This window comes from Lissotriton helveticus, chromosome 7 (assembly GCF_964261635.1).
Source record: "Lissotriton helveticus chromosome 7, aLisHel1.1, whole genome shotgun sequence".
In the NCBI taxonomy this organism is placed as follows: domain Eukaryota; kingdom Metazoa; phylum Chordata; class Amphibia; order Caudata; family Salamandridae; genus Lissotriton; species Lissotriton helveticus.
The window spans coordinates 410,278,426-410,306,011 of record NC_136068.1 but is presented as its reverse complement, the minus strand read 5'-3'; the positions used below and the strand labels follow the sequence as shown (position 1 = coordinate 410,306,011).

The 27,586-nt window shown below is 44.7% G+C and overlaps 1 protein-coding gene across 3 annotated transcripts in view; it reads right to left on the bottom strand.

Moving 5' to 3' along the window:
• Positions 1–5,406: 5,406 nt before the first annotated feature.
• LOC144766795 (protein borderless-like) overlaps positions 5,407–27,586 on the bottom strand; it is a 190,571-nt gene continuing 168,391 nt past the window's right edge. For all 3 annotated transcript variants that reach the window (XM_078650527.1, XM_078650528.1, XM_078650526.1), the window contains one exon: positions 5,407–7,152. In XM_078650527.1, coding sequence (XP_078506653.1) covers positions 6,998–7,152 — 155 coding nt within the window. In that variant the 3' untranslated portion in view covers positions 5,407–6,997. The remainder of the gene's footprint in view (positions 7,153–27,586) is intronic.

Here is a 27,586-nt window from a genome sequence, read left to right as displayed (position 1 = left end):
TGTTTCCTAAGGGAGAGAAGGTGGATGATATGATGACCGATCTATACAGATTCCAGCTTCAGAATATCGGTCAACAAGATTATATTCTAAAGATCCTAGATTTCGACAGTGCATTCCATACATGTTTCACCTTTTGTTTAAAAGTGATCTGTCTTCTCTGTCGTATGCAGTGAACCACATACTTAAAACTGGAGTTCATCAATCACTTCTTTCTGAGAAAGAATTTGTAGAGAAAGTTCAAGAAACAGATGAAAATCTAGAAGCACAGTTAATCAATTTGATGGCATGTCAACGTGGAACAAATGAGTATTGGTATCGTCTTCATGGAGAACTTAAGTGTATGTTACGGAACTTGGGTACACCAACATGGTTTGTCATACTTAGCTGTGCAGAGTATGCATGGGAAGATTTGCTTGAGTTTCTAAGAGAAGCGAATTCCAATATAACAAAATGTAGAAATAAAGACTCCTGGTGAACTGTGTTCATTGGATCCTGTAAATTTGTGCAGATATTTTAATCATAGGTTTCAAGCTATGATGTCTTCTATCTGCAATAAAAAGGATCCACCTCTTGGAGAACTTACCGATTTCTTTTTGAGAAAGGAGTACCAAGCAAGAGGTGCACTTCATATACATATGCTACTGTGGATCAAGGAGGCACCTAAATTTGGAACTGATTCTGATGAAACAGTATTGTCTTTCATCGAACATAATATGACATGTGAGATTCCACGAGAAGTAGGAGATAGAAGTTTGAGACAGCAAATTTTAAGTTTCCAAACTCACCGTTGTGGAAAGTACTTCAGAAGAAAATACAAGTCTAAAGGAAAATTTTACACCAAATGTGGGTTTGGTTTTCCATGTCCAGTCATTTGTAAAGGAAGAGTAAAATCTTTTTTTTCTTCTGTAAGGCAAGCAATAACTCGGTAATCTCTAAAGAATACCTACAACTTAAAAATAACAGAATTGTCAAATTATATCAATGACTACAATCCAGTCATTTTAAAAATGTGGAATGTAAACATGGACGTCCAGTATGTTGCAGATAACTCCATTGCTATTGGGGGTGGGGTCGCACACTACTCACACACCAGCGGTATCGCCCCTAAGGACTATGGTAAATGTAGTTACGTGTTCCGCGATGCATCTTCTTTCGATTCTCTGCTATCTTCGTTGTGTTTGCCATCCCTGGACACGTGTTTCGGGGTATCACCCCTCGTCAGCAGGGATAGGCCGTGTTCTGGGGTTGCCGGTGGCTGCCAAATATCTGCCAGGTCTAGTACCACTCAGGCGCGTAGGTTCAGGGTCCCAGGCTCGTCAGCCAACTGCTCGAGAGAGCTTTAACATTACAATTGGGGGTGGGGTCGCACACTAGTCACACACCAGCGTTATCGCCCCTAAGGACTATGGTGAATGTAGTTACGTGTTCCGCGATGCATCTTCTTTCGATTCTCTGCTATCTTCGCTGTCTTCGCCATCCCTGGACACGTGTTTCGGGGTATCACCCCTCGTCAGCAGGGATAGGCCGTGTTCTGGGGTTGCCGGTGGCTGCCAAATATCTGCCAGGTCTAGTACCACTCAGGCGCGTAGGTGCGGGGTCCCAGGCTCGTCAGCCAACTGCTCGAGGGAGCTTTAACATTACAATTGGGGGTGGGGTCGCACACTACTCACACACCAGCGAAATCGCCCCTAAGGACTATGGTAAATGTAGTTACGTGTTCCGCGATGCATCTTCTTTCGATTCTCTGCTATCTTCGCTGTCTTTGCCATCCCTGGACACGTGTTTCGGGGTATCACCCCTCGTCAGCAGGGATAGGCCGTGTTCTGGGATTGCCGGTGGCTGCCAAATATCAGCCAGGTCTAGTACCACTCAGGCGTGTAGGTGCGGGGTCCCAGGTTCATCAGCCAACTGCTCAAGGGAGATTTAACATTACAATTGGGGGTGGGGTCGCACACTACTCACACACCAGCGGTATCGCCCCTAAGGACTATGGTAAATGTAGTTACGTGTTCCGCGATGCATCTTCTTTCGATTCTCTGCTATCTTCGCTGATATTTGGCAGCCACCGGCAACCCCAGAACACGGCCTATCCCTGCTGACGAGGGGTGATACCCCGAAACACGTGTCCAGGGATGGCGAAGACAGCGAAGATTGAATTTGAAAACTATTTGCTCACCTCTCCCTTCACCCCACAATTTGTTCTATTAATTGAACTCTAAAATGTACCCTTATCACCAAAGATACTACTGACATTGTGAGACAGATTCATAATGATTGAAAAATACAATTGAATGTGGAAATTACTTTATTAATCAAACTTGATAAATTCTTTAGCAGAGAGAGAGCTCAAATCAGAACTGAGGGAGGACACTAATATTAAAACAGCCAGCTCCAAATGAGTAATTATTGATACAATCAAGTGTATTTCTCAATGGGTGCTCAAAACTCTTCCTGCTTTGGGCAGCATGGTACATGTTTGCAACTTTAGAAACAAATGCAGCCCAGTTATTAGAAACCTTAAACTGTCTGGTAAAGTTCATTCTTACCAAATTGCCAACCCAAGCCAGGGAACCTAGCCAACCTCCTACACATTTCTTGAGGACGATGCGTACAGGGCAATGATTAGGTGTGAGTCTATAGGATTACTTGTTGCATTAGTGAGTTCTGAATCACCGTTGACCATGGATTGACACACACCCCAAATCCATACTATATATTGATTTTTAATTTAATCAAATGCCCTAATCGAGTGAAGATTATATCAAGAGATGAAACTATAAAAATAAGCAGACCAGTGCCAATAAAAACAATGAATACAAATATGTTAAAAATGACAATACTGTTAATGGTATTCATCGCTAAACTTTTTTAACATTAAAGTGCCCATCTGAGTTTCGTAGGCGGTCCCTAAATTGCATAATTTGGCTAAATAACACAACTGTATTTTTAGGTGGTCGCTCAATTTTTCGGTTGTTGTGTATCTCGAGCAGAGAAAGGTGCAGATAACGACAGCCCTGCTCCAGGGAACTGATGGCCTTTGCTGAAGACGTTTGCTGCATGCAACTTGCCCACATCTCTAAAGAAAAACTGAAGATGACTCCCCCCAAATATGTCTGCACTAGACTTAAATGTTCTTTTCTGATTATAATGAAAAGACCAGGCCTTGTGATGCAAGAATTAACATATGTATTCGATTGCACATTTACTCAAATACATTACATACCATAAATCAAATTAATACACATTTGAGCAAATGGATGATTTATCTACTTAAAATGTAGCACAATTTTATATGTTATACATATACAAATAGCATTAAATGAAACACGTTATAAAGGAAAAATATGCACTCAAATACATGAACTTAAGAAATGCAATGCAATAGAGGTATATAAGCAGAAAACGCAGAGCACACATTACAATTCTTCACTTTAATCTTTCGTAGAAACAATTGAACCTTAGGGTTTGATTCAGCAAGAAAAAAAGCTCCAACGCATCTCCATCTTCACCCCTTCACTCACTTTCATCATCAGATCCATCTCATTGGTCTGTGCCTGAAAACTCATTGATGTCCTCTCACCTCCATCTGTCACAGTCGTGGGCATTCCTGCTGCAGAGTATGCAGCATCGCTACTACTCCAGTAGATGTAATTATTATGAGATTTTTTTCAAATATACAGTTCCCTTACAAAGCAAATCCTCTGACACATCTTCAGATGGCATGCGGGCACTCTTCAGGAATTCAGTGCTCAGTCTGATATACTATGCAACTTTACCTCTGTTTGACAAGCAGCAGAAAATAAACAACACTCAAAAAACTGTTTCATAGACTTCCCATTAGTCTCTAATGGTTTCTCGTTTGCCGTATATGTGTGCACCTCTCAATGATGTGGACATTGTCCATATCATTAAGGTGCAGTGGAATGACCCAAATACACAAATGATGATACACTGCAAAGTTAGAGTTCATTTATGTATAAGTCCAATCCAATTTGTATGTATTCCAATGCGTCTTTATTTTCAATTTTCATTGCTGATGTGGAAAAATGCTGTAATGGTCATTATTGGCGAGACGTGTGGAACAACACCATGGAATTCTAGAGATGCAGGACACAAAATTAAGGGGTCTGAGATGTAGGTCTATTAGGTGTCCATTGCAGAATGACTAAAACAGCAGGAGACATGATGATCCATTGTTATTAAGAGATTGAATTGATATCAGGTCAAGATTATATCTGAACAATGCACAGCTTCAAATGCTCTCACAAAGTTCACATATGGTGAACAAAATGCGTTGACTGTTTTTCCATATTACCAATAAAAATCGAAATAAAGATGCATTGGAATACACACGATTTGGATTGGACTTATATATAAATGGACTCTACGTTTGCGGTGTATCATCATTTTGTGCATTTGGATTGTGTTTGACCATCTGGTTGCACCTTGGGTTTGGCAGGTGTTTGGTTTGGTGGATGCAGTAAATTTTTAACTTTTTATAAATCGGAAAAAGGGTGATATGCAACTCCCAAAGTGAATCACTGCTCTGTTGTGTGTATGAGGCCGTGGAATGACCCTAGGTACACAATGTCCTTTGATGGACACAAAACAGACAGAACTAAAGTCTGCCTAATGCAGGATTGCTTCAGAGCTCCCAAACACCATGACTGAGTCCCCCATATTACAATCCCCCCCACGAACCTTCAATTTGGCACTGACTTCAAGCGCTCCATCCCCATTCCCCTCCACCTCCGTCTACCCTTCAGGTCAGTACATCCTCTGCGCTCTCTCCTGTGCCAGGTTGAGCCACTAGGACTTCTTTTCTTGCACACAGCCCTAAAGAGTCCCACTGCAACCAGTTATTGTTGCTTCTCACGTACTTGGAAAGATATGCCTGGGGACACAAACAGTCTGGAGCCGGTGAGTCTCTGTGATCTAAATAAAGCACACCAAAAGGCTACAAATGTTGGGAACATCGAGGCCCCACACCAGGTCTGCTTTTTTGTGAGGGGGTCTTGCAGAGTAGAGAAAACAGCAGTTCCGTTTAATCAGTCTTGCATCTCAAAGAATCGCCTAGAGTAGGCATTCTAGAATGTGCCTTTGCTTGATTACACCTGCTTGAGCGTCGAGACCTTTCATGACATTATTCACTGGATGCCTATTTAAAAGTGCTATTTTCGAAAACAAGAGAAAACCCAATAATCACTAGGGATCTGGGATAGTAAGATACTTTAATAAACAGTGGTACCTAATATAACTATAGACTAATATTAATAACCATGAGTCATTTAATAAAGATTTATATTTTACAAAGTAAAAAACGGATGCTGTTGTTCTCTCTTTGGCGTGTCTTTGCCCGACTGAAGCAGTGCACAGTTCCCTGGAATCTCAAACATGCACATCTTTCACTCTGACTCCTCCTGATATCGTAGTGACGTTGACGTCGGCCTATCTGCATATTCAGGCATCAACCCCTGCTACTTATATTTGTCTTGCCCAAGAGACCAGCTTTTTGATTACTCTGACTTTCTAAACATTTGACACGTGTTTTGATTTGCTGTTGTATCTGTCTCGGGTTCCATGGGACTCATTTATGAGGCTGTGCGTCACTTTTACGCCGCTGGTGCGTCACTTTTTGTGACGCCCCAGCAGTGTAAAAAATGTGCCTTGTTGCACCAAATTTACAAAGTGACGCATCCAGGTAGAGGCGTCACTTTGTAAACCCCTGCGCTACATTATACCTGCGCCAGGTATAATGTATGCAGGAGGGCGTTCTGACGCAAGAAAAGGTCATAGAAGTGACACAGTGAAATCTATGAGATTTCACTGCGCCACTTCTAGGACGCAAATGCGTCAATTTCTTACGCCTGCCTCACAGCAGGCGTAAGACTAGCGCAGGCCCGTTCACATGGGGCTTGCCCCAGCAAGCCCCATGTGAAAGGACACATTGCTGGAGATACGTCACTTTTGTGACACACTCCAGCAATGCGTCACTTTTGCGCCATGCAGATACGTCAGAAATACTGACGTATCTGTAACTCCTTGCGCAATGATGCGCCATATTGTAAATATGACGCATCATTGGTGTCGCAAGGAGGGCGCAATGAAAAGTGACGCATCGCTGTTTTGACGCAGCAATGCGTCACTTTTCATAAATGAGGCCCCATGTCTTTAGAGTCCCGATGATCCCTTATTGTCCAGATGAATTGAAACGTCGTTGACATTAGGCATGGACCCTTGTTGCTTTGTATATTTTAGCCAAACGAGCCTGTTCTTGACTTATTGATACACACATTGATCACTTTGTTCACACGTGTGTAGCGCACTGAGAACAACACTGGGCACGTTTGCCAGTGGAACCTGTATGTGTAGATTGTAAAATTTATAAATTCATTAAAGGACAAATGGGTATTCATATTTATATATATACTTATATTAGGGAATACTATTTTTTGAAAGTGCCAATTAAAAATCCTGACGCATTGAGGATGGATGTTGTATTTGGCACAGACATTTTCTGTGAACGTTTGCTTCGCATGGTCTCCCAGACGTCCTCTCTAAATACTGTTCGGGCAATTACTTGGGGAATCGTGTATATTTTATTAGCTTAACGTTTGTGTGCGGTGTGTGAAGGGTAGTGGATGTGTTCTGGGATCAGGGAATTTTTCATAAATCGTCCTAGCGAGGCAATGTTAAGAATATTCCTCGTTGCAAGAGCAGATACAACATTAGCGATTGGGCGAATGGCCCTGTATGGTTAGGTTTTGCACAATTAGACATTACATTTGCCTAGGAACGCTGGGACAAGGAAGTGGGATAACAATACACAGAGATAATGAATAAGCAGGGTCTGGTCTGAATTGCACCTCATTTTCATACAAAAGTCCCATTTTGAGTACTTTCACCTCCCTGCAGAAAAATATCTTTCTTGATCGTCTTACTCCTCAGTCTGTCCGTCGTCCCCTTCCTCATCTAACTTCATTAATTTTGAAAGCAGTTATCCCTTGTAGCAAAGTGCAAGGACCAAGGCCACACCACATGCTGTTACGACAACCCCAAGTACCATTCCCACTTCCAAGTAGCGCTGCATCGGCTCCTCGGGCTGTCCTACTGCTGAAGGAAAATGTCGGATTCTTGCTCTTGTTTTAGGGTCTGTGAAGAGAATCAAATCAAACGAATTACTTTACAATCAGAAGAGGTGGATCATGCCTAGCAGGGGTCTCAGGACTGATGGTTGGTGCTGTCCCCCATGGGGCACAGCACCAACCATTGTCTCTCTGTTGTCCAAGAGTACCAACACCGCAGCACAATATTTCAAATCACTGAGAGTGAACACCTGTACCTCTGCATGTCCTGAAATTCTGAGCACACTGAGAAATCTGAGACTCATAGAATCAAGCATTTGCAATGCAATCGGTCTCGCCTTTGGGACCTTATCTGTATTAACTATGCTGCACATTAGCCTGGGTGCTGAAACCTCTACTGTTCTTTAACATGGAGGGAAAGTAAGCACAAAACTGCGTGACAAGCCAGGTATGGGAAGCCATGGAGAGAAATATTGCCTTTCAGCGGGAAATGGCATAGTCCAAGCTCTGTTTTTAATATAAAAGCAGGGCCTTAGGTGGTCATATCACTGAAAATACAAGATTTGAAAAAATTATTATTGTCTATGGGTGTTTGTGGAAGACAATTTCTATGGACTGGAATCTAGAGAATTCTAAATGGATTCTGGTATTTTGCTGACCTCTGCAAGTCGTTTTCTATCAAGAAAGTTAAATAGAAGCAGTTGTCAGAAAAAAAAGCAAGTCTCTCAGCAGAAATCAATTCTGGTATTTTACTGACCTCTGCTGGTCGTTTTCTATCAAGACAGTTAAATAGAGGCAGTTGAACAGAAAAAAAGTCCCTAAGCAGAAGCAGACAAGTCCTAGGGAAGATCCCCAGAGCCCACAAAGTACATGCACATATAAGTATACACTAAAGTATATATACTAAAGTATATACAAAAGTATATATAAGAGGTCTCAAATACTTGACCTAAAAAATGCATTTTACAGAATTCCAAGTGGGCATTGCCAATGCCCCTTCTCAATATAACACATTAACAAAGCTTTGAACTAAGTAAGAGGCTCTAGGTTTCTGGTTTGCATGCATTTAATTTCTGATTGTCTGTGGCTTGGGTAGTTTGTCATATCACAAACAATGCAGTTCTTCATGTGGTGACCTGCAGCCAGCCCCACGTTTCACCAAAGCTGGGTAAGAGAATCACACACGGCCTGCTGAATTAATGCTTTGGACAGTACAACCCACCCTCATTGCACAGACACACCTGGCACACTCTTCAAAACTGTTCAGCATTACTGACAGCATGGAGAGGTGAAAAGACAACTAATTTTCAATGGCAACCACCAGCAGAAGAGCTTGGATCAATGCATACTAAGCAGGCAGAATGAATTCACAGGGCTGTAAAAGGGGCTCTGCAGTGCTTGATTTGTAATGACATTTAGTGCATAAGCCCAACGTTTTTCTTAGGAGACTGCCTCCGGCCAAGGCAAAAAAAGACTAGATTCAGTGGCAGGTGGCATTGCTTGATGGTGGGGGGGCAGGCGTGAGGGGTCGTGGGGGGATTCGTGGGGGTATCTAAGGGGGATTCGCGGGGGTGTTATGGGCAAATAAAAAAATAAAATAAATGCAATTAAACTCACCTTTCCGCCGGCTCACACATCTTCTCTGCTCCTGCTCTCCTGCCTCCGACGGAAACAGGAAGCAGTCAGTCAGGCTCCCTCACCTAAGCCAATCACAACGCTGCAATGGCAGCATTCTCATTGGTCGGGATGGCGACCAGCCAGGGGCTAGTGGGGTGGGCATGTTCTCCATGCAGGCTGCACTGCAGCCTGCTTATAGAAGGGAAGAGTGCACATGATTGGTTTTGGCGGCCCGAGAGGGCCGACCAAACAGTTTTTGCGCACTCAGGGGTGGGCAAACCACTCCTCCCCTGCCCTGCTCAAAGAGCAGAGCAGCACAATAATATCCACCCGCCTGCCCACAATGTGCAAAGCAAACATAACATGGTAATAACTAAAATGTATTTCCATTTTGTGTTTTGACTTTCCAGCACTGCAAGAAAACAGTTGGGCGAAGCTCCTCTGCCCTAGTGGACGAACTGACCTTGTTTAGATTACACCTGAAGCCTGCTTCCAGCACGCTACACTGCCTAGCACCAACGCAGGTACCCATGTCCCCTAGTGCAAGGGTCCCTGCGTTGCAGGGAATGATTGTTTATGTGCTGGGAGGTGTCCCTTCCTGCACATACACAATCAATAATGGCATCTTACTCTTTCTATGCAGCACACATAGAAAAAGCAAAAATGAGGAGAAATAAAAGTGTTTCTCCTCGTTGTACCATTCTAATGCCTTCTAATGCATGACATTATTATTTGGGAGCTGCCTCACATTTACACCTCCTTCTAGATCGGAAGCAGCATCAAAAAGCAATGGGTGTTGTGGTACAATGCCCACAGCAACACCCATTGCACACCCCTATAATATTGTACCATATTTACAGAGCAGCATTAAGTCACAAAATGTAGCTTAACGCCACTTATCAAATATGGTGCAGGGCACTGCATCACTGGAACTTCAATAAAAGTGACGTTCCAGTGGCCCAAACCCATTGTAAATATACCTCTCAATTTTATCCCTGCATTCTTCCTATACTGCTTGTTTTCCTCCCCTCTTCCTGCGTCTTTCGTCCTTTTTGTGCTTTTCTCTCTTTTGCTCTCAGGGAAATTTAACGAAAAGCAAGTCTAAGACTCCAAAAGTGAGCTTCAGTGCCGACCACCAACACCACCGGCTCTAGAATCTGTTTTATAAGCATGACTGATAAATTCTCATTTATAAACAGGTCGATTTTGTTGGACTTGTGATTTCATACAACTGTAAACAACAGAGTTTACTTTTACCCAAATTAAGGGAACTGATGTTATATAACTTGGTAACGAAACGTCTGCAAGCTCACGGCAAATAAACTGCTTGCAGGCTGCGCAAAGGTTAGTGTAGCAAGCACATTAACTTACTAGTCAATGCATTTGTTTTTCCAAGCTACAGATAAGGCGCAACAGGGATTTCTGTCACTGAATTTGTTCTTCATATTTTATTTGCATTTATTTAATCAAGGAAACTGGAACATCATTCAATTTCAATCAATTTGACATACACATTTTCAACCAAGCAGTAAAAATACAATGAGGAGACAAGATATCAGTTTCAAAGATCACTCAAATTTATGGATGTTTTGTTTTAGGATCAAACGTTAGAGACAACATGATCATCAGCAGGGGTTGGAAACACGTGCCATTGCTTGACGCTTCAAGATGGCGGTTGCACTTTAAGAGTGCTCCATACCACTCCGTCATCCGCTCTAAGCTACATAGCCCATCGGCAGACCATTATCCCTCCCGGTGGCAGACATTTATGCACAATCATGGCGGCAAGCTCCTACGGTGAGCGGAAATCCCAAGACGCCCCCATGCAGTCATCTCAGCTCCGCAGTCTGTGGGGCGGCTCCTGCAAATGGCGGATTGGACTCCGAGTCCAGCGTACAATAATTCTGCCAATGACATGCCTATAGACAACCTCCGGGGCTGAAACACCCAATAACTCTGCACTCTGTCGGAGGGCCCTGAGGAGATTTCAAAACCGGGGCGGCACCGGCTGCAAGATCGATCTGAGACCCAGGCCTTTAGCCTCAAAGGGAGGGACCCCGTGGCCTGCTGCACTATGGGAACAACAGCTGGCACCCCCGTCTCCTATTCTTCGCAGCCGAGACTGAATTGAAGCAGCCCCCCGCCGAGCAGCTCAGCTGCGGAATATGGGACTTGGGATGGAGAGTCTGCAGCTGCCGGAGGTGTCTCCTGGTGGCCTGAGTTGGGACAGAGAGAGCCCCCTGGAGGGACCCCGGCGGGAGGCTTGAAGCAGAGGTGGAGTTTCCCCCGCAAGGCCTTGCCAGTGTGCAAACGGGCATTGTTGCAGAGCCCCTACCGCGGCCACGGTGGCATGCAGCACAAGACGGCTAGACGCCCTTTCCCCACCTGTGGCCTGCAACCTAAGGCCTATCAGTATGTTTCCGAAGCCCAGTAGTCTCCTGAGCCCATACATAGATCATGACACAAAGGGTAAATATGGGTAATCCCCTCCGAGTTCTGTCATGGAACGTCAATGGTATGCTCAACAGAATCAAGCGAACAGCAGTCTTGATGTACGTCCAAAGGCACACTCCTGACCAATGTTCCCTCTAATTTTTTTCCTCTGTGTGTGGCAGTGTAGGGTCTCTGTGCACTGCATCCTTGGCTACGTGCGCCAGGAACCAGACCGCTTGTGTGTACAGCGCCAGATATTACTCAAAACTTTTGCTTGAAAAACCAATCACCCCGCAGCCCAGCTCTTTTAAGAAGAGAAATTGTATTCCTCTATCTGATGTAACATTTCCTATACATTGATGTACACACTATGATTCAGTGTCTCTGTGTAATTTGTATGCAATGTAAAGTGCTTAACCCCTTTTACTGGTATTAGTGGCGCTAATAACAAAATAAATATGAAAGCGAGAGGGGTTATGGAGACTTGAGGGGCACTGTTAAAGGTTGGTAATGAGAGTATCCATGGTGGAGGTAGCCATTGGGGCACCAACAAACATTGTCACACCAGGCGCCACCAGCACTAAAGCCTGCCCTGTTCAAATGGCGCTAATAATTACAGTGAAATTATGAAAACGCCCCCCATCGCAATGTTAAACCTTGGCAGCTATGTTGCTGCATTTCTTTTCTTAATAGGGCTGGGCTGCGGGGTGATTGTGTGCATTTGTTAAGATTTTCATGTTAATTGCAGCTCATGATGGGTGCTGCGATTAACATGAAAACTTTAACAAAGGCACAAGGATATCTTAAGGATTTTGAGGCCCTGGGCCAAACTTATTTCTAGGGCCCCTGATCAGAATAGCTTTTGATTTATGATCCAATTTCAGCTTTTTTCATGTCCTTTTGGGCCAGGTCACCGACACTGCAGAGGCACACTGGTCCAAATTCTAAATGTGCTTCCATCTAATATTCAGAGATAGTAATATGGGTTTTTAAAAATTGTAACTTAGCACCCAGTAGGAAAATGAGAGGATACTAGTGAGAAATAGGATTTAGTTGCGGAGAAAAGGGGAGAGCGGAACAAAGGAGAAAAAAAGTCATAGCTCAAAGTTGAGAAATGGAGAAGGGGTAATGGAGGAATCGGTGAGAGAGAGACAGAGAAAGGCAGCCAGAGGGCCTGGAGAACTAGGAGGTAGAATGGAGAATGGAAAATGGGTAAGAGAGAAAGCAAAGAACAGGCAGCGAGAGGGAAATGGAGACAAGAATGGGAAGGGGAAGAAGGGGGAAAGTGGGTAAACATGGAGCGGGACAGATATGAGGAAGAGGAAAAAGAAGAGAAGGAAGCGGCGAGAGCAGCTGAGGAGTGGAAGAAAAAAGGACAAAAGATATGTCAGAGAAGACAGCGAGTGTGATAGCTTCAGAAGTAGCATCTCTGCATATCGACGTTGGGGTTCTAAAGGAGAGTTTTTCGCCATCTTGTCACTTCTAAACGCTTGCTCTATGTAACCGTGATCACTTTGAACTAAGTAGGGTTGAATGCTGGTTAGGACTTGCCAAGATGATGAATCTTGCCAAGTTGCAGGTCTGAGCAGATGGCAGGTGCAAGTGTGTAAATGGCTGATCCATCTGTCTGGAGTATTCTCTTTGCTAACACTTGCTCATTTCCTACTACACTCTCCAAACCACTTCCAGCAGCTACGAGCTCGGGCTACAGGTGCTATGAATGGACTAGTCTTGCGCTGGCACGGAGTCTATCCAGAGTGACCCCCCCCTGCATGGAAGACCCGACACTTCCCACAGCTTTTGGCTTCCACCGAGAAAGCACCCTTGTTCGTGACATTTCCTCCTGGTAGTCTCCAAATCTCGCTTGTGGTGCCTGGTCTCATGTGCTAACTGGCAGATTTAGACTCTTTGTTAATCTGCACCTAAAGTGCCCTTCCTCCCATTCTTCTTGTGTGATGTTCCTAGCTGACAGTGGGTAACTTTGATGGACACTACATTCAGGACTTTAAGTGGGCCGGGTCTCACCGGTGATGAGCACCGGCAGTTTTTTAAAGGGGGTCTCAAAACGGGTCTCTATCGGGCTCTGTTTTGTGCCCTGGCACAGGCGGTCCTCTTTTTTTCCAGACTGAAGTGACAGCAGGCACATCCATGGGCGCATGCCCACACTGCTCACTTCTCACTAGTGGAGAACTTATGGCATGACGTGATGCAGGTGAGCGTTGTAGGGGAAGGGAAATCATTCAAAGATTCATTTTCTCTCTGGATTTCGCCTCCCTTTTTGAAACTCAGGGACAGCAACATTGTTGTGGTTTCACCAGAGCTTTAAGTGGAAGCTTTTTCAATACTATATACAAGCCATAGTTGCTGCTTATTTATCTTATGCAACTAACAACCACTGTCAAAGCCAATAGTCCGCCTTGTTGTAGGTATGATGTTACTTATTGTATCATATCTGGATGCAATGACAGAAACAGCAAAATATAAGTTGGGCGGCACACTATGCTAAACACAGATGTTTTTTTAGTTTCAATGATTTTAAGCCACGCCCTTAATTGCATTGACCACGCCCCCCAGTTTTCTCATCCCACTTAATTGCATTGGCCACGACCCTTTATGAGACCCCACCCCCACCCCAGTTTTTTCATCCCACTTAAAGCTCTGGATAAAGGGAAATGAATTGTGTCAGACTGGAAATATATTTTCATTTGGGGATTTAAGCAGTTGTAATCCAAGCGGATTGGAATGTGAGTGTAAGGAATAAAGGGCGCTTAATATTCAGATATGATTAAACCCAGTGTGCATCATCTCCAAGCACCAGACGAGTACAACTCAGAGCTGCCCTTATGAAGAGAGTTGCACTCTCATCCGCAGGGTATCTGAGTTCAAGTTCCGTAGCTGTAATTGCCTTCTGCAGGAGTTACTTTCTGGAGGGCCTCTGAGCAGGTAAACAGGCATGAGTCAGCAGTGGCATATTAGCGTTTATAAGTGCCAGTCAGGGAAAGGCATAGGCCGTAGTTAGAAAGGGAGAGAGAGAGTAAGAGAGAGAAACTGAGAATGAACACCTTAGACAATGTTTTCTTTAGAAACAATTTGTATCATAAATCTGGATGTAATGACAGAAACAGGAAAATATAAGTTGAGTGGCACACTCTGCCCAGCACAGAAAAGTTGAATAAGTCACATAATCACCCCCAAGCTGTGCTCTATTAGGAAGAGAAATTCAGCAAGTCTACAAACAGGGGTGTGCTTCACATGCCGTGTTTGTAGAGTTGCTTCATTTGTTTTCTTAATAGAGCTGGGCACTTAGCTAAATTTTTTAGGTTAATAGCAGCGCGCATCAGGAGCTGCAATTAACAAGAAAACTTTAACAAAGGCACACAATCACCCTGCAGCCCAGCTCTGTTAAGGAGAGAAATTCAGCAAGTCCACAAACAGGGCGTGTGCTTTTCACGCCGTGTTTATAGACGTGCTTAATTTATTTTATTAGTAAAGGGCTGCTGTGGGCAGATTGGGAACTTTAGCTTAAAGTATTTGTGTTAATCGCAGCTCGTGACGGGCGCTGCAATTAACATGAATACTTAAACAAAAGCACACAATATGCCCGCAGGTTTTTCGCGCTACTCGCTTTATTAAAAGCAGCGGCATGAATGTTATTGCGGAATCATGTGCTGTGTGTGTGCACCCTCCACACACAGCTCTGCGCGCTCATGGCAACAGAGGTGCGCGGGCACACATGTGTGCAACTTAATGGGAACAATGCTCCTGACGTATTCTTGCTTCAAGAAACTCACCTCATGGGGAACCATTGCTTCTTCCTTGCAAGGTATGGGTTCCACAGAGTATGGCACTCCAGTTTCGAATGGGGGTCACGGGGGTGGCGATCCTCCTGAGGCGCAGCTTTCCCTTTGTACTTATGTCCCTGGGGACTCTCAAGGCCTGTTTGTGGTCCTAACCGGGACGTTGGTGGAGAACACACTCAACCAAATACATATACTAATATGTCCCTCCCGTCACGCTCACATCCTCACTGAGACAGCTTACTAAAATTGTTTCCACCCTGTCCTTGGGTGAGACAGTAATAGGGGGTGACTTCAATGCAGTCATGCAACCGGACCTCGACACCACAGGCATACCTTCCTCTGGTAGGACAGCACATGCGAAACGACTGGGATACCAGGTGACCACCCTGGGCCTCTGTGATGTCTGGAGAACTTGGAACCCCTGAGGCACTCACTACACCCACACTTCAGTGGCACACCATACACATGCACGTATCAATATGATTTTCATGCCCGCCCCGATTGCCAGAGCGTGTCGGACATCAGTATCCTCCCCCAAGGTATCTCAGTCCATTCAACCCTTCTCCTTTACCTGGGCGACCGCTCCAACACACTTTGCCCAATCTTAAAGCTGAATGCCTGGTTCCTCCAGAACAAAGATATCAAAAAAGCGATAGGGGAGGAACTTCGACAATACTTCTTTATCAAATCAGGACTCTATCCCCTCTTGCATTGTATCCCTTAGCAAACCATATAGTTCCTGAGGTCCGGGACCTCTCTGGAGCCATCCATCGTATGTCACCCACGATAGCGCATGCTTTCACTATTATTCCTGGCTTTACTGTGCCCAAAGACCCGAAACCTTGCTTCCCAATCTGACTAACCTGGGAGGTGCTCGTATTCCCCGCCTTACAGCGAGTGAGGCTGCAGGCTTAGATCTCTCCTTCACCCCAGAGGAAATAGAGCACACTATCCCCTCGATAGCAGCAGGGAAAACACTGGGCCCAATGAGTTCTCGCAAGAATACTATGCTACATACCGAGACATTTTGATCCCCGACCTCTTCGCTCTATTCCAAGATGTCACAGAGACAGGGGCATTCCCCCCGAAACGGATGCAGCAACCATTGTCATCATCCCCAAAACTCAAACACCCTCACGTGCTTGCTCAGACTACCATCCAATCTCACTAATCAACATGGAGGTAAAGATATTTGCCACGATCCTGGCCCAACGCTTCTGTCCATCCCTAAGTGAGCTGGTCCATCCAGATCAATGCAGCTTTATGCCGCCCCTTATGACAAGACATTGTCAGCGGCGTCGACACCTGACCCTCGTAAATCACCAGTTACTCATCCCCTATCCAGCGCTCCTCCTTGTTGATTTTGAAAAAGCCTTTGACACAGTTGATTGGCAATACCTGGACAACTTGTTAGAAGCAGCATGTCTGGGGCAGTGCTTCCGCTGCTTTGTCCATGTCCTAAACTCCAAACCAAGAGTGAGAGTACTCATAAATGGAGCTCTCTCCGAGGCGTTACCGATTAGGAGGGGTACAAGACCGTCTTGCCCCTCTTTTTTCGCCCTGGCGATGGAACCCTTGGCTTGCCCCTTCCGGGCTGATGATCGAATCCAGGGCTGGAAATGGAAGGACCACCACATTGACAAAATCGCCCTATATGCAGATAATGTTCTGCTTTTTCTTGTGGATCCGGCCCAGTCTGGACCCAGGTGCCTTCAAGTTCTCTGGACCTTCGTACACATCTCAGGCCTATGTCTATACCCCACCAAGTCAACCATGGTACCCCTTCACCTCTCAAGGGAATGTTTCGACTGGAAATCAACCATCTCTATCAGGCTGCAGTCATTCTAATACCTTGGGATATGGTTTGCCTTACTCCCCGAATTGGAATGGGCACTCAAAATCACCCCGCTGATCAAGCTAAAGAGGACCTCTGAGGCTGGCAAAACCTACCACCTAACCCGCTGGGTAGAGTGGACCTTTTTAAAATGTTGATCCTTCCCCCATTTCTTGTACATTATCCAAAACACCCCATTCCACGTCCCGCAAAGCTGGTTTAGAGAATTAGATAGCATAGCCACGAAGTTCCTATGGGGTAACACAAGGCCACGTATAGCTCCCACCCACTGCCGGATCCCACCCTTTGATGGGTGCTTTGGCATGACTGATCTCAATCAATAATATTTAGCCACCCAATTACTCGTCCTGCATGTTTGGTTTATGGCAGCTGGTCTGATCCAGTATACATGACCAAATTAAGAGAGTTTGGATTTCCACAAATCCAGGCAATGCTGTATGGAGGTCCTGTTCCCAGAGCCCTACCGTCGGTGACTCGAGCGGTCCTGCTGGCCTGGCGCTCGGCTTTATGACACACTCGGTGGGACAACAAGTTGACCCAACAAAATCCTCTTTGTCAGGGCGTGTGGTTGGGGGTGGTGGGAGATTTGGAGGGATTCAAGGATAGGACCTTAATGGTATATCACAAGTAGGTAATGTATGGGTGGGGTACCACATAAGTTCATTCCAAGATTTACAGAACCCCTACCTCCTCCACCCCTCACAATTTTACAGATATTTACAGTTATGTTACGCCCTCAGTACACACCTAACGACTGGCACTACACTTCCAGAGTTTAGTCCAGTGGAAGCACAGATCCTAATGGGGGACTTAGGGAAGGGAGGGGTATCATAGATATATCACTCATTAACAAATAATGGCCCAACGTTTGACTCGCTCAGACACTTCTGGGAGGGGTGGCTGGGTCCCCTCGAGGAGGAGGACTGGTGCAATGCTTTAATGGCCCCCAAGACTATTACCACCTCAGCTAAGCTCCGCTTAATCCAGCTATACTATCTTCATAATGGCTACCTAACCCCAGATCGCCTTTATAAGGCCGGCCTGCGATCCTTACCGTCCTGTACGAGCTGCGGGCAGGAACCGGCTGACTTTTATCATATGGTCAGGTGCTGTCCCAACCTCACCCCATACTGGGAACCACTGGAATCTGAACTTACAGGTGTCCGGGTTGGGAGGTGCCACACAACCCCCTGAACCTCAACCTGGGAGTTATGGACGACCTAGACGGGTCCAGGGCAGACAAGATCATCCTAGGTACCACCACCATGGTGGACAAACAAGACATTGCCACGGCATGGAAGCAGTGCGACCCCCCCCCCCCTCCAAAGCTTAAATAAATGGCGCAAGGGCATGGAATGGTGTGCAGTACAATAGAAGCCCTTGTTGAAAGCTAGGGGATGCTCAGCCAAACACTCAAAGGTCTGGGGAAAATGGTAGAACCAATTGGGATGAATGGGTTTTCCGTCTCTTTTCGGACTGTGATTGCATTGACCATAAGTTTTAAAAATGGACCGACATGTATGTTTGTGCATGACAAAATCAATAATTTCCTATTGTACCAACCGCTATTGGTTATCTGTGTTGAAAGGTTTTTTTTTTTGCTCAAAATTCAATTAAGTTGATTATATATAAAAAAAACAATCAGAAACACGCCCTTTGCCCACAGACTCTGCAGTACTTGCTGGGGTGGGACTTTTTCCCCAGCAGCCCTGTGATCAGGAGGAGGAAACCTAACATCGAGCTTGAAAAGCGCTTGGTTTTTCCAGCTGCATGGGCCACACTCTTTGCCCGCAGACAATGCATCATTTGCTGGGGTGGGGCTTCATCCCCCAGCAGACCTGTGACCAGGAGGAAGGGGCCTCACGTAGCACTTCAAAAGCATATGGTTTCTCTCGCTGTACAAAGCGTGCCAGGACAAGGCCAAGACCAGGTCTATCTGCACCTATCAGAGCCAGGAAGAGGCTGGGCGGGGGAACCCCTCCAATATTTATGTTGGTGATGATAGAGTGTAAAATTTGTATCCTATGTGGGTTACCTGTTAGGAGTGCAATACTCTTGCTATAAACATATTCACATATTATCCAATATAATGAGAGAAATTAGATGCTAGAAAAAATGTAAATCAAGTAACATTCTACGAAAGTAGTACATTTATACAAAGCTTAATAATTAATGTGTATAACTTGTGCTGTAAATTGTGACCAATGCAATTCGTTTATATAGGACGTGTTAGTGAACGTGGATCAGTGATGTATTAATTTGTTAGATATTTTTGTAGGCTAATGATGTAGAGTGCAAGACACGTCTCAATATTGTTAAAGAGATTATTCGTAATGATTGTTAATGGGTTATACAATTTCTAACATATATCATCGGGTGAATTCATTTTTTAAGCCTAAGTCGTAGGCTTTAATTTGCAGCACATTGAAATGATACTGTTTCTGAAAATGAATGTTAAATTCTCACATGAATTTTCGCAGATTGCTTTCTGTCTCACGTTTGCATTGCAGGTAGACTACGTTTAGAACCAAAGAGTAGAGGTATTGTTCTAATAGACAAGGTTGCAGAATAAAGGAGTTACAGTTAGACTGGCCTGAGAAAGATAAGGTGGAGGAGGTGTCTTCACCTGGGAGAAGGAGAGAAGACCAAGGACAAACTGTTACAGAGGGACGTACATAGAGGAGGCTGTGAAGATAGGAGACGTCATGGAAAAGTTTTGGCTGAGTCTATTGTGAAGTATGTGTGAGAAAAGCATCATGGGATATTGAGTAATTGATGCATTGTAGAGAGGGAGAGACACCCCAGGAGCTCTCTGAAATCTTACCTGTTGCAGTGTCGCAACCGCCGCAAGAGTCACTACAGCCATTCTGGTGCAGGGGGCGTAAGGAGAATCACCGGACTACCCCTCCCAGCAGCCCCTGCTGCGCGCACACAGCTGACATCACCAACAGAGTGCCAGGAGGCGTGCAAAAGGCCTGCAGGGCTCCCGCAGTGCGGGCGTGCCCAGGCCTCGCCCGGGCTAAGCCCGGGTCAAGGGCGGGCCCGTCTGCGCCCGTCCGCGACCGGCAGAGACTTGCTTGGGCCATACCCCCTGGCTGCAGGCTGTCGGCCTAATGTTTAATTGAACTGTGGACATTCTGTTATCCAGTTTCTAAGGCACTGCGGGAGGAGGTAGGCATGTTCCTACAACTACCATTTAACCTCCATCAGAACACGCATTACAAACCCTGGTATCAGTTGGTGGCGATAGGGTGGTGATCTTTTTTGGTCCAGTACTGAACATATAATACGGACTTTCGTATATAAGTTGTTTCTCTCTTTTCTACTGTGTTTGTGCTTACTGCCGTTATTTACAATTACCTACTATTCCATCTGTATTTTGCACTGTATCCACCCAAGTTGTTCTAAGTCATGGGCAGGCGCAAGATTCAGACGGGGTTAGCTGGGGTCAAGGCAGCACCTAGTTCCACCACCACAGTTGGGACAATGGATTGTTTTCTGCATTGGGCACCCGCCATTATTGATATGGAAATCGAACTAGTGAATAGACGTCTCTCCAGATCACCCACTAACAGTGCGCACCCACCCACAGTTGGCCTTAGTGTGCTGTAGGCTGAAGTCTTAGCCGAGTCCTTGTCCTCAACTCCACCCGCCCGTCCAGGCTCTCGTCAGGGGTTACCAGTGGCTTCCCTCATCATTGAAGGGTCACTAGCCGTGCATGAAGCTCCATCTCCGGCTCCTTACCTGGCCCCAGATAGGTCTCTTTCTCCAACAGTTATAATTGAAAGAAGACAAAGCATTGTTCGGCCGCAAGGGAAGGATAGCACCACTTCACAAAACCATTCAGGCACGCACCCGCTCTTTCACAGGGAAATGATCCAACATTCCGATCTGGGGGGCCTTAATCCTGGGGGAAGCATTAAATGTAAACTTCATACTATAGGGGGCAAAAGAAAAAAAACCTAAATCCACTCTTGTCCCTAAACCAGCTACTAAGACACTGGTATCCAGACCAGTAGTTACAAATATAGACTCATTGATCATTAAGGCCTTTACGGATATCATGTCCACCCTTTTGGAAGCTAAATTGAGCCCGATCTTTAATAGGTTGTCAACAATCGAGAAAGGATTAGCGGGGGGCACAGTATGATGTACCTCTAATCAGCGGGGAAATGGGCGATCCTGTAAACTCAAATTTTGCAACAGACCCAGGCTTAGCCTCAATTTCTAGCAACATTTTTAGAGACCAGCAATGCACACAAAGCCATATGTCGCACTTAGCCCAAGGGGGGGGGGTTCACGGGGAGGACAGCCATCTAGCGGGTCATCGGATGCTCTACCCCCTAGGTGAGACATACAACTCTCCTTCGGTCGATTGGACGACCCTGTGGTGCACCAAGGGAACACAAGCCAGCATTTGCCCATTATCTATCTACCTCCAGAATCTACACCCTATGTAGTGGTTCTGGGGAATGTGCCACCCCTCTTCCCTGGCACAAAAGAGGATTTTAGCCAGCTTACAAATAAGGTACTCCACTGACTATCAAATAATACTCCTGTGGGCCCCGGTGTGGAACATAACATTATCATGGTATGCCAGGTGGCATGGATAGGAAGCTCGCAGAAATCAGTAGGTGGTGATTTTGTCTAGAGCCTCTCATGTTGGTTCATTTACTTACGGTTCCACAATACAAGTTCTACTTTTGGGTTTTTTCTACAAAGTAGCCTTCCGAGGGGACAAAACAGGGTATAATGCTTAGGAAATGCCCCGAGTTAGCAGTATCCAAAAACCTCTGTGTCCAGGGATCAATGGTACTTACAAGCACCCTACAGTTCACGTTCAAGAGGTTCTCAGTATGTCCCTACTTTGCCCCCTCCCCTAGCTCTAAAAAATAGATTTTCTATGCTATCAGGGATGGAGGAATGCGATTGACTGCATACCCCTATTGTCCCTGTAGTAGAGTCTAAGTGCCTGTAGAGGGCTCACTCCCCAATGGTAGTTAAAACAGAGATATGCCAGGCGGCCCAGCTCCCACATTTTCAGCAAGAGGTGATACCCCAATATACCGGATGGTAATGTCATATCATGGAATATAGCAGGCCTGGCCAATAAATTTCAGGACACCCTATGGCAGCAGTTTGTCAGGCAATTTTCTGTCATCTACCTACAGGAAACATGGCTGGTGGATTGTAATTTGTTTTTGGAGGGATTTAAAGCTTTTTTTGTCCCTGCCTTACTATCATCTAGTGGCAGAGCAAAGGGCGATCTGGGTACTTATATTTCCCTGTCAGTTGATTGCCAGGCACGGATCAACCTATTACCCTTAAGAAGGGGAATGATCTATTGGGCCTGTTTAATTTCTATAATTCACCAAATAGTAAGCAGGGGGAAGGTAATGTCACCCAGTTGGGCCATTACTTAAGGAAGACCTGTGGTCACACGTTGTACTCAATAATGGTGTAAGGTGATTTTAATATCCATCCATGTGGTGACCAAAAGCTTACAATAATGTCCGATCTGGGATGCCATAGAATGGGAAGGTTCCATTTTGAGCATTCTATCCAGGGAGACAAATGGAACAAACTAACTGATGAATACGATTTACTGGCATTAATGTCCTTCACGGCTCCTAACAGCAAATCATTGGTTCCCACTTATAAAGGGAATGGTAGCGAGTCCTTTATTGACTATATTTTAATTTCGTCTACTATCCAGTCCGCATTTTAAGGGTTTGCCATCAGGGATAGCGCTTATAGTGACCATAACCCCCTATGTGTCCACCTGAGTGGTCCATTTTTATCTATAAAACATAAAGGGAGGGCACCAGTAATTTGATGACCCACCGACGATGGGCGCCGTCTCAAATGGTCACAGATTGACACAAACGTTTTTTATAGATAAGTGAGAGATTCATGTGCCGCGGAATTTGCTCTCTGTGTTCTGCCGGATTGTTTGCCAAAAGATATTCTTAGTGCCTTTAATGTCATTTCGCTCAATGCAGGTGATCTCTTAAGTGCACGGGTACGTACAGTATCTAATACAAACCAGAGATAGTTTGATACTTCCTGTACCCAGTCAGCACGAAGATTGAAAGAGGCCTTGAAGGCCATACAGAGAAATCAACAACTCATACGCTTTTGTCGCCTAGCATATAAACAGGTTTTAGCTATTCGCAAGGGAGCTCTTAAGGAGATGGCATGGAAGGAGCTGCTAGAGTCTAGTACCTTAAGGAATAGTTAAACATTTTGGGGAATTGTTAGCAGACCTTTGTTTGCTACCGACACAGGCAGCGACATAGCCTCCCTTATTACGGAGGAAGAATGGGTGGCCCACTTTCAGTCCATGTTTATGGGGTGTATGGCCCCCTCTGGACAGCCACATTGGGAAACCAAAACTGACAGTTTGGCTTTCGAGCAGTCAGAGGTAGAGGCGGGGATTTCCGGTCTAACGTGTAACAAGGCTCCGGACCCGGATGGAATCCCGCTGGACTTTATAAATCAAACCCTCCTTTTTGGGCACCGATCCTTGTGGCTGTGCTTAACGTGGCAGCCAGGGAAGGCTTCCCTGAATCTTGGGCTACTTCTACCATCGTGCCAGTATTTAAAAAGGGGGATCGCAACAGCACGTTTTGCTATCGGCCAATCTCCCTCATCACCTCAGTAGTCAAGGTGGTGGGAGGTGTGCTGCTGCAAAGATTATCCTCTTGGACCAAGGAGCATAATATCCTCTCCAATATTCAATTTGGTTTCGCCGGGGCGATCGACGATGGTCCAGTGTTTAAACCTCTACCTGTTCCTTGGTAAGTACACGCTGGCCCGCCCATGTACGATCTACATGGCCTTTTGTCTGCGTTTGACTGTGTTAACCAGACCAAACTGTGGCAGTCCATGAGGGCCATGGGGATGGAGGCCAATATTGTGAGTTTCATAATGGATCTGTAAAGAGAAACGAAGGCGAATGTTAGATTTGCCCAGGATCTTCGGGTTTCTAGCAATTTCAATATCAGAAGGGGGTACACCAGGGTTGCATCCCGGCCCCCTTCCTGTTCAATCTTTATATAAATTACCTCGAAGGAGCCTTGGCTGCCATGGGGGCTGATTATCAGCATATAGGACAACGGGGTCTCCCAGTCCTACTATATGCGGATGACTTGGTCCTCATAGCCAGGACAGGCAGGGGACTACAATCCTTGTTGGATTCTTTTCTGACCTTTATGGGGACCCGAGACCTGGCTATCAACAATGCCAAATATTTTATGATGCAGGTAGGGGCTTGTCCTACGGAAAAGCACCCCTTTGTGGTGGGTCCCGAGAGGGTCCTCCTGACGACAGTGTTTCAATACCTGGGGGTTCTGTTGGACGACCGATTAAAGTGGGGACCCCATATACAGAAGAAAAAAGGGGAGTTTACATGAATAACCACCGCTATTTTCAACTTTTCTGCTAAGATAGACAGGCGCCCAATTGCAGATTGTGAGAAAGTTCCATCTTTCTTGCATGGGTATGCTCCCACTTTTTCTGAATTGCTGATGTGCTTTAACTGAGTGTGCCCTGGTCTCCTGCAAACCAGATGCCCAGGGCATGTGTTCCTTCCCTAAAACCGTGTTGAAACTAAAACCCAATTGGCATCTCTGGCCACCTGTTAGCCCCAGTAATTGGTACCCAAGGTACCCAGGGTTCGGTGACCTGAGAAGACCCCAATATCAAAGTTAATGGTAAACTCTACTGGACAATAAATATATCTTAACCTTCTAGGTTACTGAGGTGCTCGCACCAAGTATTTTTGGCCTGTCTCCTGATGAGGCCGATATTTTAGACATGAAGCTAACTACTAGAGAACACAAGACGCAATGCGCATGAAGCAATTCTATTGGGAATTTGCAATCTAAGAGTTTGTGTTGCTAACGGACATACCGTAACGAAGGTGGTTCATATTAGAGTAAACAAGGAGAATTAAGACAAAAACACAGTTAAAGAAGAATTCTACTGGACAGAAAATGTTTTTAACCCTAAGTAGCTCGCACTGAGTGTTCTGGGACTGTCTCCTGATGAGACCGATATTTACGACAAAGAACTCCGTGCCAGGAGACACAAGACGCTGAGGCAATAGCTAGCTGGTAATGGAGAGGCTGAAGACGGAAAACTGGGCAGGGAGGCAGGGAGACTTACCTAGTGCTTTTATTCGCGTGCTCATCCGTCTTTACGAAGAGATTGTCGAAAGATGGTTCCTGAGCTACATCCGGTTTTTATGGCGTAGTATCGCGTGATTACGAGGTTGTAATCGCGATGGCATATTGATGATATAAGAGTGTCTCACGCTCGATGGGCGCCATCTTAGAGAGGGGAGCATCTCTTTTGTAGTCTCTTTTGTAGTCGATATGTCATAAATATCTGGAACAGAAAATCAACAAAGTCGTTCTAAAAATTGGAACTAGAGGCAGTGGCAAGAGTTATAACCTCAAAGTGCACGCTAAGAGGGAATGTCCCCAATGTCTCGGCGCAACTACAACGCTCTTATATCATCAATATGTCATCTTTCGACAATCTCTTCCGAAAGACGGATGAGCAAGCAAATTAAAGCACTAGGTAAGTCTTCCTGCCCCCCTGTCCAGTGTCCCGTCTTTAGCCTCTCTATTACCAGCTAGCTATTGCCTCAGCGTCTTGTGTCGCACGGAGGTCTTTGTCGTAAATATCGGTCTCGTCATAGACAGTCCCAGAACACTCGGTGCAAGCTACTTAGGTAACAAGAGGTTTAAAAATATTTTCTGTCCTGTAGAATTCTCCTTTAACTTTGTTTTTGTCTTAATTCTCCTTGTTTACTCTAATATGAACCACCTTCGTTGCGGTATGTCCGTTAGCAACACAAAGTCTTAGATTGCGAATTCCCAATAGAATTGCTTCATGCAAATTGCGCCTTGTGTTCTCTAGTAGTTAGCTTCATGTCTAAAATATCGGCCTCGTCAGGAGACAGGCCAAAAATACTTGGTGCGACCACCTCAGTAACCTAGAAGGTTAAGATATATTTATTGTCCAGTAGAGTTTACCATTAACTTTGATATTGGACATATCCTTTTTGTTTACCCCAACATGAACCTCCTTTGTTGCGACATGTTCATCAGCAACAGAAATCTCAGATTGAGAATTACTAACAGGAATGTTTCATACACAATGGTCAATTTGGCTTTAATCCCTATGACCATTGTACAGCTTGCTACACTATAACCAATTTTTTTGCTGGCATCACAGTACTATCTATTTTCGTCTTTAATTCAAAGTTGAATACATCTTACTTTAACGCTTGCTATAAACATTCAACATCTCTTTATGAACTATTTTCCTCTGTAGATTGATTATCGAAGAAGCTCAGAAATTGTAAACCTTTGTTTTCTCCTACAAATGAAGATCCTTCAGTGATTTAGAGATCCAATAAATCTGTATATAAATAGGTAAGAAGTTGAACCGCATAGAGCTTACATTTTCTGACCAAACAGACACTAAAGAGGACTATGATATCACAATAATACCTTCATAAATCCCCTATTGCAGGTTCCATACAGAGACTATTTTAACAAACCCATACTATGGATAACCAGCAATAATTGAAGTTCGCACAACTTGGCACCATAGTTCTCAAATTGAGTGAGAAGACCATATTTTTAAGGGCAAGCAGACTGTGGAGTTATTGGCCGCTGAAGATATAAATAGAGATTCGGTAATGCATCTAAAACAACAAAATAACAGGTTTTTTCTCTGAATCTCCACTGTCATCAATAGATCCATTCTTCAGTCTTCGCAACCACTTCAGAAGTTTCTCTCCCATGCATGTGATTTGTTCAATATGTAGGAATGAGTATAATAACTTCGTATAGTGGACTATACTAAATCTCATCACTTTTTTGGGGTTTCTTGAGCACGGGTATATGGTGATCTTTCAATGACGTCCGCTTGCTTTAAATTTTAGACTAACTATAGCGTTTTGATAATAATTTGTAAGGTAACTTAAGGATTTTCACAGCATAGAACATGTTCTTATACACGTATTTATATTATTACAGATAGACCCCCAGACCTCTCTGATAGAAGGAAAAATACTTGCTTTCTTGGTCCTGATGAAGGTGTCAGACTCTTTGGTTTCACCGAAACGTACGTAGGCCAGGACAAGCATCTGAGAGCGGATGTATGACATTACAACGCATGCTTTTACATCGCATGCCTTCACAACGCAAGTATTACAACGCAGTCCATTACAACGCATAGTGCTTTGGGGTGCTGGATAGTGAATAGTTTAATTTACTATTCCAACTCCAGTCCCCGTGGACACTAGGGAAGGTTATTGGATAGTAAATTAACTTATTCCCTATCCTAGAGCGCCCCCCAGAGCAATGCGTTGTAATAGTTTGCGTTGTAATGGTTGCGTTGTAAAGGCTCCGCGATGTAAAAGTTGCGTTGTAAAGGTTGTTTACCCCGAGAGCCCTACTCAAGATCAAACCACAAAAGAAGAAACAATCAAAATCAAAACTGGTGGACTCAGGTTGTTTGGTCTAATTGTGGAACTGATCACTATCATTTATATTGCATTATTTAACAGAATTTCTTCTCTTATGTCTTTGTATTCTGTATTTATTTGTGCGGTATGATAGTCGGTATGTATGAGTAGAATGATAGGAGTGAATGGAAGTATGATGAGCTAATTTTTGGGGGTCCTTGTAAATATATTTTCTTATTTGAAAAAGGTGGGAAAAGAAATTCTCTTATTTGTCTGAATAATACAGAGATGTCTATGTAATGATCATGAT